A 13,880-nucleotide genomic window follows, 5' to 3' on the forward strand; every position below is an offset into this window, starting at 1 on the left:
AACCATAAAGAAGGCCTCACACAAACTGAAGCTGGCATGTAGCTCTGTGCCACTGACTTGGCACAGGTAGGTAAACTAAAAAACACCTCGCACATTGAAAACGAAGCCAAACTGCCAGCAGGTACAACACACACATACCAGTGAGTAATATCACCTCTTATGCAGCCCTCGTGTCACACAGCTGAAGGCTTTTTGGACTAGATTTCAGTCAACATAGCGAGAAATGAAGAAACAGTGTGCTTTTTTTAACAGCTGCAGCACAGACAGTCTATATCTTTTCAGATTATAGGGGCCAGAAAGTAAAGTATATTAGAATTTCCCCTTTGAAATCCCTGAAACATTTCCAATGACCATGTGTCTCCTCTTCCTTTCAACTCTGAAATAGACGCATTCTTCAGCATTTTCCTCTGAAACACTTAAAAGGAACAGATTGTGGATATTTAAAAAAAAAAAAGGTGGTTGGATATTGCATTAATAATAAACATTCGGTCTTTCTCAGAACACAATACTAGAACACACACACACTCCCACAGGGACTTATGAGGCCCATATGTGCAGCTGTGGACTGTGGGTGAACCCCTAGTTGGAAGGGGAGACTGTAGACACGGAGAGCGGAGAGATGGATGGCATGCAGTGTTGTTTTCAGTTTGCTGTCAGTGTAACATTTGCCATCTGTAACCGGGCGAGACCACACCAGTGTCAGCTCGACATGTTTGTCTCTCATAGAAAGATTCTTCAACAACTGTAAACTTTACACCACATCTGCACACACAGCTAACACAGTGATGCACTGTATACTTTAGTAAAACAAAATTCAGTTATTAGTGAGTGAGTGAGCTTGTATTCAGTGTGGATAGTCAGTCAATCAAGAAAAATAAAGTAAAAGTCTGAGACATCATCACACTGACATGACAAACCCCACAGCTATATGAGATTGTGTACAAACTGGTGACAACAGAGTAACAAGAACACCTACAGAGGGTCACAGATGAGTGATGGTCAAATGGAAATTGAAATAAACTTTTTACCTGCAAACTGAGTGCAATCTGGCGGATGTACATCATATTGAGGTCCTCCAGTATCCACAGTTTTTCTTCCATGTTTGCGAATTTATCAACTGGCATCCTTTCGACAGATATATCCACAAAATGACTACTTGTTGAAGTTAATGATCCGCCTCAAACCCACTATGCAGCAGGTACAAAGGAGAGAAAGTTCATCATGACAAGCGTCTCCTACTCAATCTCTGCGTAAAAACTATGCGTAAAAGTCCAGCTCCTCATCCAAAACAAGACTCCGAGGAAGCAAAAACATAGGTGGAGTGGATGACAGCATCGGCTGCACTGTAGTCACCCTGTCCATAAAAAAAAAAAATCCCCCAACCCGTTCACTGCGCGTATTCTTCTTCTTCTTCTCTACTTTTCTCCTTTGCAACAAAGATCCTCTCAAACACCCTACAGTCAACTCACCCAGCGGTTTGCTCTGAAAGAATGGTGCCTTTTAAAATGCAGTTCTTCTCTTTGTGTCCCTGTGTCCCGACTGTGAATGCCGTCTGTCCTCTGTGTGACAAGAGAGACCTCTCCACAAAAGGGCATCGCCTCTGCGGGAGTGATCGACACAACTAGTCCTCTGTGTGCACTGTGTGCGCCCTGACGCTCCCAGAGTCGGCGCTAAATTAACCCCTACGACGCGCCTCTCTCTGGTGATGGTAATGAACAAAAAAAAGAAGAAGAAAGAGGGGGGGGGAAAGGAGGGAGAGATTACTGTAGCAGCTTCTATACGCCCTTTTTAAACAAATAAATAAGGAATACCACAGCACCACAGAAGCATAGCAGGGTGGGGAGCTTTGTTCTTTTTTACTGGATTGATAATAAATGGAGAAATTATAACCATGAGGGGAGAGAAAATGAACACCCAGAGATGTTATCTAGCAGTAAACTGAGGAAAAGTCTAAGTGTGAGAAAAAAAGAGAGATGGTGAAATTATATCATTCCACTATACTATGACTTTTTTTCATCAATTTTTTTTACATACTATACTATGACTTTTTATGAAATTCTTTCGACATACTATACTATATATACTATACTAAAAAAACTGATAAACCGAAAGTGCAGATAGGTGAGGAGGAAAACATGGTCTTTAGTAGGTCACAGGGTCAAAAGCATTTGGCAAATTCAAATGCATATTTCATAACGCAGATCCCCAGTGTCATGGATCGTTTCAATCTTTAATCACTTAGTCTTGTAAATAATATTCCTGGCAATTCTTACCATATCCAACAAAAATATCATCTCCCCTAAAGACGCCTCAACTTCACATTCAGTGTTGGGTAAAAGTTAGATGTTGCAAAAATACGAGAAAAATGTTTTTAAAAAGGAAGAAATGATTCCCTAATTTGAAAAACAAACATTTAAAAGTCATGCCAGATCCAGGGCGAAGACAGTCTCTTTTCCCTTCACTCCAGCTGTTTGGTGGCCAGCTTTCCTCTGTTCTCAAGACCAGAGATCCTGAAGTTTATTCCATGTGACTTTCAGCCATAAAACTGTTCTGGTTTACAGCCAATCTGTCTTTACTCTCCAGAACACGCATAGCAAAGTATAGGAGCAGAGAGACCCAAAGCATGCATCCTGTTTCTCCTCTCCGGCAAGTTAATCCTGATACAGCTGTTGTGTGTGATGTGTGTGTGTGTCCTTCCTCGTGGCGTGGGTGAGACATTTCTTCTGGCATGTATAGGGGAGTGGACGAGGGGATTTTCAGAGGATCACTGAGTTGATTTCAAGAGGTCATCATCACTCCTCCTTACAGGACAGTTGTAGAAAAGAAAGTATTGGGACCATCCCTCTCCACACACATGCCCATATGGCACTCCATCACCCTGAAGCACGTCCTCCAAACTGTTTTACACATGAGGCAAACAGTGAAAACAAAAGGAGCCTGTAAAAGCCCTTTCACCTCAGAGGAGAGGAGGAGAGGAGCCGGGGGTGTTGCCAGTAGCAAGCCGGGGTCATTTCCCCAAGAAAAGCCTGCTCCACCCTCAAGAGTTTAAATCACGCGGCTAATCTGTGGCAGACACCAACACACAGACGAGATTTATCGCTCCTGAGGTGGAAAGAGAAATAGTTGAGGTGAATGCATAGAGGGAGAGTTAGAGGTGTTCACAAAACAGTCAGGGACTCCTGTGCGAGTGTATGTGTGCCCTCTATTCACAATTGTGTGTGTATATCATATCCAGTCAATCCACTCTGAAAGTCGATCCGGCATGCTGCTAAATTGGAAAAATATTCACTTAACAAGAACTCCAACACCTCGAATACAAACACGGACATTGTGTTAAAACAGGCCTTTAATGAAGTGATTTTTCTCCCTGCTGTTGTCACTTTGTCATCGATACATGTGGATGCTTTTTAAAGAATGTACAAGCAACGGGACAACAGTGTATTATTCCAGTGTCACTTAATCCATTTAGTCTTTCTTTAGTCTCTCTTTTACGCCAGCAGCAGCTCCGTGAACCAGAACACGCTGCAGGTAAATCTCCCTGCGGTAAAACACAAAGACTGACACCTGATGACAAAAGCCTAGAGGCTGAACAAAAACAGACAGAAAACAGCTATTATCTCAATGACAGAGCTCGCTGGCAGGCTGGCAGGCTGGCAGGCTGGCAGGCGATTCGCTCCAACATAGAGCATCGCTGCGTCCTGGCCAGGAGCCACCGAGGACAAACGCAGGTATTCAGAGACAGCAGATTTAGTGGTTAGTGCAGCTTCAGGCCTGACTGGGATTTTTGCTATGTTTAATGGTGATTACCTGCTGATTGGATGGTGGATTAGCAGCTCGGTCTGACTGCAGCGGGGCCAGATGTGCTAATTGGCCGCCATGAGGGAGGAGGAGTGAAACCAATATATTACACAATCAGTTAATCCAACACTAACTCCGAGGTTTGATCAAAACAGGAGGGATTAGGTAAACAGAACACCGACAGGGATCACTTGTTCCATGGAAAGATTAGAAAATTTGGATAAAATCGCTTCTCCTAAACACACACACACACACTTGCATAATATGTTCTGAGAGGGTCAGACTGCTTTCAAGACAATAGCCGGTGCATTTCTTGTTTCTAAACGGATGTGTGGAGGAATACGGACGACTTCCTGTCCGTACACCTAATCAGCTGGAAGGAACATAATGGAGTCGGCGCTGAGAGTCACGCAGCGAAAAGCCAAAGATATATTACAGGAGACAAGTGTTAGATATGTAGTGTTTGCAGTGGAGGAAAGAAAAGGTATTAAATCTAAGCAACGGGCAATGAAGTGAGCATGGAAGGAAAGGCTGTGGAGACAAATGGACTCCATAAAATATTTGTGTAATAAAATAAAAGATGAAAGTGATGAGATGGAAGATGAAAGTAAGAAAACTAAAACATTTTCTCATTGCAAATGTAAGAAATGTTGTTTGTCACAACTCGGGTCTTATATAGAAAGCGTTGGTCATCATTTTCGATTGCCTATAATACCTTATAATCACAAAAGTACTTGCCGAGATCAAGGAACGCAAGAGGTCAAATCTGATGGTGCCTGAAAAAGTTTTCAGTAGATCAAACAGGTTGTAAACAAGCCAACATTTCAGCCAGATTATCTTAAACAATTTATTTGGAGGTGAAACCAAAAGTGAGTGGACCTGAAATGTCACAACTATAACTAAGTTTGGACAATAATCTTACTGTTTAGGCTCTGACACAACAAGCCAACGGTTGGCCATCGGACAGTTTGGGACCGTCAGTGAGCAGCTGTCGGCTTACAGTTTTTGCAGTGTCGGCTCTGGTCTGCTCGTATCAGAGGCCAATTCAGTATGTTGAATTGGCGACGGCGCTCTGATTGGCTGTTCAGCTTAAACGAATCAGTGCACGAGAAGAGAAACGGAAGTGAGGAAAGCAAGCCAACGAGTAAAGTCAAGTGAGCACACACAGAAGGCTCTTCTCATTTTTTCTCTTCATCTCATCTGATCATTCTAATACACGGATATTTTCACAACCACATGGCCGTCTGGAATGAAGCTAAGAGATGAGTGAGAGTGGTGTGAAAATGTTCAGCAAACGCTGCTTTGTTTCATCACACAGTCGGCCTTCATCGCCTCTAGTTCTTTGATGTCGGGTTGGTGTGTCTGGGCCTTTTGCCTTCATTTTCTCCTCCAAGTTGGTTTGTCTAACCTGGACTCCTCCCGGTCTCTGCAATTAACTTGATGAATTGAATGTCACTATTATCGATAGGAATTAAAGCAAAAGCTATGGAAACAAGACCTTAGTTGTAATAAATCCTAATTAACCTTTAATATCACCAGACTATGCCTAGTGTTCAGACAGGCAGTCTACAAAAGACAAACAAGAGCCCTGAGGAGATCCATATGGTACTCTGGAGAGTGTAAAGACAAACACACTGATGATTATCATACAAATGTCATTTTCATCTTCTAATCAGCAGCACCATCTTATAACCTCAGATAGCAACGCCACCTTTTATCTTCACAACTGCAGAGTGCTGAAGGTTCAAGGCTGTCTTTAGTCTTAACTCACATGTGTGGCAGCAGAACAGGGCAGGGAAACAGGAGAGCCCCCCTCCCGAGACCAGCCGGGCCCCAAACCACAACAAAGAGCCCTGACTGTCATCTAATCTGAAAACTTAACCCCACCCACACCACGACTTCCACTCGCCAACTGAGACATACTGTGCGTACACAGGCACAAACCTACACTTACATACACAAATACACCCTGGAATAAACAGACGTAAAGAAACACACACACAAAATGAAACTGTGGCAGAAGTGTCTCAAAATACGAGACAAATGCAGCTGATCGGGGTTTGTCTGTCTGATTATGGCCTGCCAAGCAAACGTCCTCCCCGTTCTTTCACACAGAGGGCAAAGAAATAAAAATAAGACAGAGTTATTACAGAGCTTTTCCTCCGTGTGTTTGTACTCTCTCAGACAGTTGATTGCACAAGGACAGTGAGAGAATAAACTGATTTATGGTCACACCCTGTCAAAGCACCAGGTTACAAATCTGTTCCCGTAATACCTGCGTCACAAAAGCCTCAACACATCTGAATATCACAGGACTTCGGTTACATGGCTGTTACGCCAGGCACCGGGTCACATCTGTTTGACTTGTGACGAGCTGTGAAACCAGACGTATCACGGAGAAATCCCCCCTGGAGGTCAGTCCTCAGTCAGAGCGTGGAAAAACCAGCGCCGACAGCTACGCAGTCATAACTCAGACACAGAGACGAGGTAATGACACTGTAAATCTCATCGACAGTCCTACCTTGTTATTAGATGTATCACATTGAGTGTGTAATGTCTGAGTGATCTAACTTCTTCTTTGAGATTAGATACAGGGGCTCTTGTGACAGCGTTGTAAACAACATTCTACTCTATATCCATCATGAAAATCTGAGGAATATTGCAAATGAAATGTCGGGCATGGACGCACAAATCATGCAGATGGTGTTCTTCATATTGAGGAAAAAGGATGTATGCGTCACAGTCCGTGGATTAGAAAAGGCGGGGGAGTAGCCCGCCTCATCACACACACACAGCAATAACAGAACAGGGAGTCTTTCTAACACCTGGTTTGAGGGGCCATCTTATTTCTCAACATCCCTTGTACTGAAAGAAAACAGGCTCAAGTACTCAGTCATACACATACCACATAGAGACAGTTGTGCAGCATGTCAGTAGTAAGCAGCAGAGCACTCTGGCTGCTGCCCAGAATCATTGCTGACTTTCAGGAACGCTACCTCAGCCGGTCACAGGAGACTGCAGCATCTCAGAGAGAAACGTACTCGTTGGGCAATTCATCTCCATTGATTTCTACCCTCAGGGGTGCAGGCTGCGCAATATCAGAGACAGATATGTGTGGATTTAAGAGGACATGTACACCGAGGCAATTCATTCAGCATTTAATCATGTGAATGCTTTTGTTAAACTGCTATTAATGACAGTAAGGTGAATATTATGAAGTGAATCTGTAAAGGAAAAGGTGATAAAGAAGAGAGAAAGGTGTGTCTTGGCTCCTGGGCTGCTGCAGGATCTGAAATGGAGCAATGGCTCCCTCTGCAGGGCCGAAACAGCAACGCAGCAAGATGTATCACCATGTGAAACACAATTTAATAGTCAGGGGAGTTGCACAGTGCTTTAGTTAAAGTGGCGGGAGGCAATATATTTTTACAGTACACTACAAGATGTTTCTGAAAACATTTGAGACGAGAAAAAGGCATTACAGCCGGCTCTCATAGACGGCAGCTGGACAGCAGACTCCAGATCAGTTCTGATCTGGAGCTTTTCTTCCGGCCTGTGAAATCTTGCAGATGCCATTAGGAGCACCGGAGGACACAGAGGCACATGATTTTTTTTCAGATGACCTGTCTCATGCACTACTGTCAGGATATAGTGACCGTTTTATAAAAATCACTTTTTTAAAATTATTTTATAATTATTATATTTTCTCCATTTCTACCCACTGCAGCTTTATTATTAATATTATTATTATTATTATTATTATTATTATTATTAATAATAATAATAATAATAATAATAAAATAATAATGATATTAATAATAATAATAATAATAATAATGTGTCCATACAAATTTGTTAAATAATTATTGAATAAATAGACTGAGAATGTGCTAGTTTTCCTTTCCAAGTTGAACCAGACATGACGGAGATGAGATCCACAGACATGACAGTGAGCAGTGAGGAGAAAGACACACAGAGACAGAACAAAACTCATTGTTCCATATATAAAAAGTCAAGCTTCAAAAACCCCCCCACAAAATTCGGTACTTTTATTTGCCGTAAAGTCACTTCTGCCAGACCATAACAAATATTTTTAGAGCTAACAACTGAGAGGCTGCTGTTTGTAGTAAAATCTGTCTGGGTGAAATGTAAAACAGGAGCCACAAATGTAAACATCTGCAGAAACAATATAAGAATGTAAACATCTGCAGAAACGATATAAGAATGTAAACATCTGCAGAAACGATATGTAAACATCAGCAGAGAAGACATTAGCGAGAACATATCTCAAACTGACGAGCATAACATCTTTAAAGGTTACTGATTTCTGGAGGGAGGCAGGAGAAAGTCTAATGAGGCAATTGACTGAACAAGGTCAATATGCGTTTGTCATTCTGGTCATTGATTTTAGTTTAAATTCATTGAGATATTTTACTCCCAATCTTTTTTTAAACAGCATGTTTGGCAGTAATGCACGTGCTCAGGTTTGAATTGATTTTAGCAGCATTGAATTTACAATCTAATAAAAATGTTTATTGGTGGTATTTTGAAGTTTGTTTATTAAAATTAAATTGAAAAATGACATCAAACAAATCATCAGCCATAAACATCCCTTAGTCGGCTTGTTAACTCATCTGCCTGGCTCGTCACAGCTTTGGGGAATCCCCCGGCGAGAGCTGAGACTGGATTACATTTACACAGACAGTACACACACAGAACTTTGAAAGCAAAATACAAATTGTATTTGATAACGTGTGTATAATGTGCCTTATACATACTGTTAATTTACAGGGGTCATTATGTGGTCAATTAAACCATCAATTATTTTTCAGATTAATTGATGAGTGATTTAATCTATTAAATTGACCACCAGACCCCTTTTAGAGTTGACAAACGGTGCTAACTGGCATTCAATATGATCCACCCATTAAGAGTGTTTTTTTGTTACTTGAACCATCAAGTCCTTTTTCATAGAAGTGTGTTTTGTCTACCCTTTATATTTCTTAGTATGCTGCTCGTAGAGGCATCCATTCCCACCTTCAGGACGGGCGATTAAGCGCCCAAATCCACCTGAGTGAACATCCAGACAAGCTGATATCTTTCTTTTACTTGAGGTAGGCAATAATGGAAAACTAGCGACAGACACGATAAAAGTAATTGCTGAGACAGCAGGAACAACACAACGATACAACAAGCTCTGACACCGCACCGTCTGCCACTGGGCCCAGTAAACAAACACATTAAAACACAGGCATGCTGGCAGGGACTATAGTATACACTATGCGGCATGCAGGGAAGGCAGACATGCATAATAGACCCATCTGCTCTCATAAAGCCAAACACCTGCTCGGCATCATCAAAACAAAGAGCAACATCATTGGTGCTTGTGCCCCCTTTGCCCTCTCCCTCTTTCCTCTCAGATACCGTTTTGAATTCAGAATCAATACTGCGAGACTGAGAGTCTTTTTTTGAATGTTACAAGGACAGAACTGCAATACAATACACGTCCATCAGCTAATACCTACAGCTGGTTATTACACACAGTTCACGGTGAGCTTGAACTCATCACTTTGTAACTCAGTGAGATTGCACAAAATGAAAACAATAGTCCAAATCAGTGCAGGAGCAGGCATGCGCAACACACCTACCCAGCACACACACACACACCTATACATTCCTCCCCATCGATTCCCTTCACAGTGCATTCCTCTCTATGAAAGAGGGGCCCTCACTCCGCCTATTGTACAATATAGTCAGGTAGTAATGGGATGTATAGGAGCAGAGGGATAAAAAGCCTCTTTGTCCAGTAACCAGTGAGAGTAAAGACTGGAATGGAGAGAACAGCAGAAAAGATGTAACAGAGTATAGCTGATAGAGACGTGCCCCATATTCCTCCGCCTTGATGGATAATGTGGAATTGAAGGTTAATGACTTGTCCCTGGTGATGTTACAGGCTAAACTTAGTGTTGTAATGGATTCACAGTGCAAAGCGACTTTTTGTGTCACTGACTATCTGGGTTTATGCCACCTTATTGTAAAGTGTTACCGATATTTTCAGAATGTAGTGCACCGTGGACCTGTTTGTTTTGCATGTCCATACCATAGACTGTATATAAGAAGTGGACGTAGTCACCGTGACGTCCCCAATTGGTTTGTGGACAGACATTTTGAAGCCTCGGGTTTCGGCATTTTGTCCGTCACCATCTTGTTTTTTTGCAACCAGAAGTGACTTGAGAGGATGGAGCTAAGTATAACCGAACGCTGAATAAGGCATATTTAGGCAACCGAAAAAGGTTATAATTAATTTTAAGTGTACTGAAAACACACTGTGAAAGGGTTAAAGTTGTAAGACCACAACACGGACAACTCCCAGACTGGTCAACACCGTGGTAGCGACCTGTCAATCACAAGGTGGCCACGCCCTAAAGCATCCCCTGCTTTATGGTCTATTTGACTCTAAATGGGATCATAATTTACTAAATGAAACATCATGCTGTATTGAAGAAGACTTGAAACGACTGAGACCATAAGCTCATGTTTACAATGTTTACTGAGGCAATAAATCAAGTGAGTAGTAGGGTTATTTTCTCATAGACTTCTATACAATCTGACTGCTTTTTGCAACCAGAGGAGTCGCCCCCTGCTGGCTGTTAGAAAGAATGCAAGTTTAATGCACTTCCGCATTGACTTCTCAGACCCGCAGATTGCCCACTGGTCCACACAAAATTGAACAAAACCCAGAGACATATCTGCTTTATGTGTTACCAACATCAGGCGGTAAAAGAGAAAAAAAACTTCAGAAAGATTGACAAGAAACAAAAATCTGTTTTTCATAAGCCCAACTATTTCTCAAAGTGTCCAGCACAGAATGGCATTCTTCCACATAGACACAAAGCCTCTCATGTTTCTAAGCCGTCTGCGATAAGTCAAAGGGGGCTGACAACAAGTGTCCTGGACTGTAAATGAAACCACACATCGGAATCCGTGTGGGTGTCTTTTTGTCAATGTTTAACAGAGGCCGTACACAGTGGGGTCTTATGTTCACAGGGAGAAGATACCTTTGGTATGAGGCAGTCAAGTTCTGTTTTACAGTCTGTTAGCGCCGGGCTCAATAGGTCTAGGTCTCTGGTGGGGTGTGTATCCAAAAGGCAAACAGTGAAAATAGATTGAGAGATAAAGGGACATAAAACAAACAGTAATCTTCTATGGCTGTAAAGACAAAGGAGGACTTCCTCAGTGTAATCTGGATCAGGAAAGTGGGTTAGCGCCCTACAATATATGGCAAAAAAGACCAATTTTCCTGCTATATATCAGGGGACCTGAGCCTCAAAGAAGTGGTGTGGCCCACATTATATGGCTCTCCTGGGGAAGAGAGGCGTTGAGGTTGATAGATTGGGGAGAATGAAACAGTGGAAGGAGCCGTAGTATGTTTCTTTAACATCAACCATTTTCATTATCTGTAATCCGGAAGAAACAACACATCGTTTTACTGTATTATATCATTTAAGCTCTAATCTAGTTTCTTTTAAACCTCTTTAATTCTGGCATTCATATTGTGATCCCAAATCCCTCCATTGTCATATTTTCTCCAATATTACACAGTAAAAAAAAAAAAAAATAGGGAAACAAGAAGGGATTCGGATGGCAACAGTTCAGGATTACTACTCTGATTCAACAGCTTTATCCCCTTCACTAACCAAGGTGGTAACTGAATGAGACAGGTTTGATGATGCATGGAGGAGGAAGTTTCCCATCTGGGGGAGTGGGAAAGTATCCAATGATTACGCCACCTCCATCCATCTCTCCATCTGTCTGTTAACAGAGTCACTGCCAGTGACAGCCACGCTCCGGACAGCGAGCGCACACCGTGTGAACAAAGCCTGTCTATGTCTGTCTGATAAAAACGCAACAGACCTTGCTCAAGGAGACACTGCTGCTTAGTCACTGTCTGAAGGGGTGTGTGTGTGTGTGAAACAGAGGCTGACGAACTGCGGTTATCACGAATGACTAATGAAGAGTTCGAAACAGCAGCTTTCATACATGGAGATGCAGACATGTGTGAACTAGATACTGACAGTATGTGTGACTCACTTCCTGTATCTGTATACATATACGTCTGTTATCTATCTTGGCTCTCTCTATTATCATTCAAAGTGACGTTCTATCTGTGACATACAAGAACAAGTACTGTATCTGTAGTTGGGTGGGGCTCACACTTGCAACATCAGCAGCAGAACCTCAGCTGCTAAACTGCACCCTGACACCAGCTGCCACATAGAGACGCATAGAGGCCACGAACCACATTCCACGGCCAAAACACTATGTCTAAAAACATGTATGAGGCTGTCTCCATTTGCAGCCATGAGGACCTGGAAATAGATCACTGATACAGCATCAGAGCACCAGAACAAAGCAGCCAATGAGGAACATAAGTGCATAAAAATGAAAACTGCCAAAGCATCCTGAAATGTAATTCAAATGAACATAAATTGTACCCTCCCAGCCAAGCATGAAATGGTCCAGCATGTCCGGAGAGTGGGACTTAGATAAGATAAGGCTGTGAAAGAAAGTACTGTCCTTGAAGGGGCCAGTGAAGGAGGACATCCGCTAACTATGAGACTAATGCTGTGTGTGTGGGGTCAAATGTAATAGGAAAGAGCAGAGACCTTCAGGGCTTTTGAGGCCCATCAACAAGTGAACAGACCCACAGAATATCATGATCATCAGCTGTTGTTCAGATAGCTCCCACTGAAAATTAAATTAAAATAGAGACAAGAATGAAATTAGAGACCGAAAAAGATTATCAGCGCCCCCCAGCAAGGACATTACGTGAATTACATTTGATGTGTGAAATTTCCCTACAAACAATAGGCCTATTGTGTTAAATAATAAACTACAACATAACCTTGCCTGCTCGCATAAAAAGATAAAGAATATGTGAATTCGATCTTTATTAAATACTTTATTTTTGAACAATAAAGCTTTGTTCTCTCTTTCACTGAACTTATTAGGCAAACAGTCCAGTCATTACCATGGGAACAATACCAGAACACTGGCTGAATTTTACTCACGGCTTTGGAGAAACTGAGATTAAACAATTTTTCATTTGTGCTATAGCACTCAGAGGCTGAGTGGGAAAAGCGCTCCACAATGATGTATGCACAAAGCCTGTGTGTGTAGTAAAACAAAAGTTAAACATTTGCTAGTTAAAATATCCCTCAGCATACCAAGAAAGCCTCCGAGCAGAAAGCTCCAGTGGTCGAGCTTTGTTTGAGAGAGGAAGGGTCTTAGAAGAGGTAAACTTTTTCCCTGGCATCTCCCCTGCACCCCTGCAGTGTTCGACATGCCAGAAAGCCCCGAGGCTGCACAGTTTAGAATTCACACAGATTTAAGCACTGCTGGGTAGTCCAACACCGAGTTGGAAGATTGGGCTACAAATCTCATCTCATAACTCTCTCACAGAACTCTAAGAAGGCCAGTCCTGGCAACTTTGACGCTGTAGTTGTTCAAGAAATCTGGTAGAATGCATCCAGGCCTCTGAGCCCCTTCGCCGGGTATTTCATGCCCCAGCACAGGGCTTCGTTTTGGGCTACAGTTGCAGCGACGGCTCATTGTTCTCTGGGTACACAGAGCAGCCTTGAGAAGGAGACTCCGGTAGGGGGGAGTTTTGGCATTCCTTGAAAGCGCCTATTTTCTCAATTGGTTCATGGTCTGAGGTGCTTCCTCTTGCTGGCAAAAGTGTCGTCCCGGCAACATCCATATGACCGCTCTCCCTCTGTGTATGTGGGGAGGCAAACATATGCTTACATAAACAGGCTTTAGTTCATCGCAGTTTTCTGCCAGGCCACATTAAACACTAGCAGAAGCCACACTGAGAGGCTGCCTACAGTGAACTATAAACCATACATCCTGGCATCTGGAGAAAACATATCAGTTAGAGACAGTATCTCAGACTTGGGAGAAATAACACCAGCGAGCATCAGTTTCAACTGATAAAATCAAAAAGATCAGAATATGGAGAAAATAAAAAAACAAGTTGAACCAAGAGCTTCATCTTTTGCAAATGTATGACTTTGCACTAAAAA

The 13,880-nt window shown here is 42.3% G+C and overlaps 1 protein-coding gene across 2 annotated transcripts in view; it reads right to left on the reverse strand.

Moving 5' to 3' along the window:
- Positions 1-13,880, reverse strand: part of rtkna (rhotekin a) — a 59,446-nt gene that overhangs the window by 40,768 nt on the left and 4,798 nt on the right. Inside the window, exon 1 of one of the 2 annotated variants that reach the window (XM_074638322.1) lies at positions 1,029-1,694. The exons of the other annotated variant lie outside the window; for it this stretch is intronic. Coding sequence (XP_074494423.1) covers positions 1,029-1,124 — 96 coding nt within the window. The 5' untranslated portion in view covers positions 1,125-1,694. Of the gene's footprint in view, positions 1-1,028; positions 1,695-13,880 lie in introns of those variants that run through there. 2 annotated transcript variants of the gene reach the window in all.

This window comes from Sebastes fasciatus, chromosome 6 (genome assembly GCF_043250625.1).
Source record: "Sebastes fasciatus isolate fSebFas1 chromosome 6, fSebFas1.pri, whole genome shotgun sequence".
NCBI lineage: Eukaryota > Metazoa > Chordata > Actinopteri > Perciformes > Sebastidae > Sebastes > Sebastes fasciatus.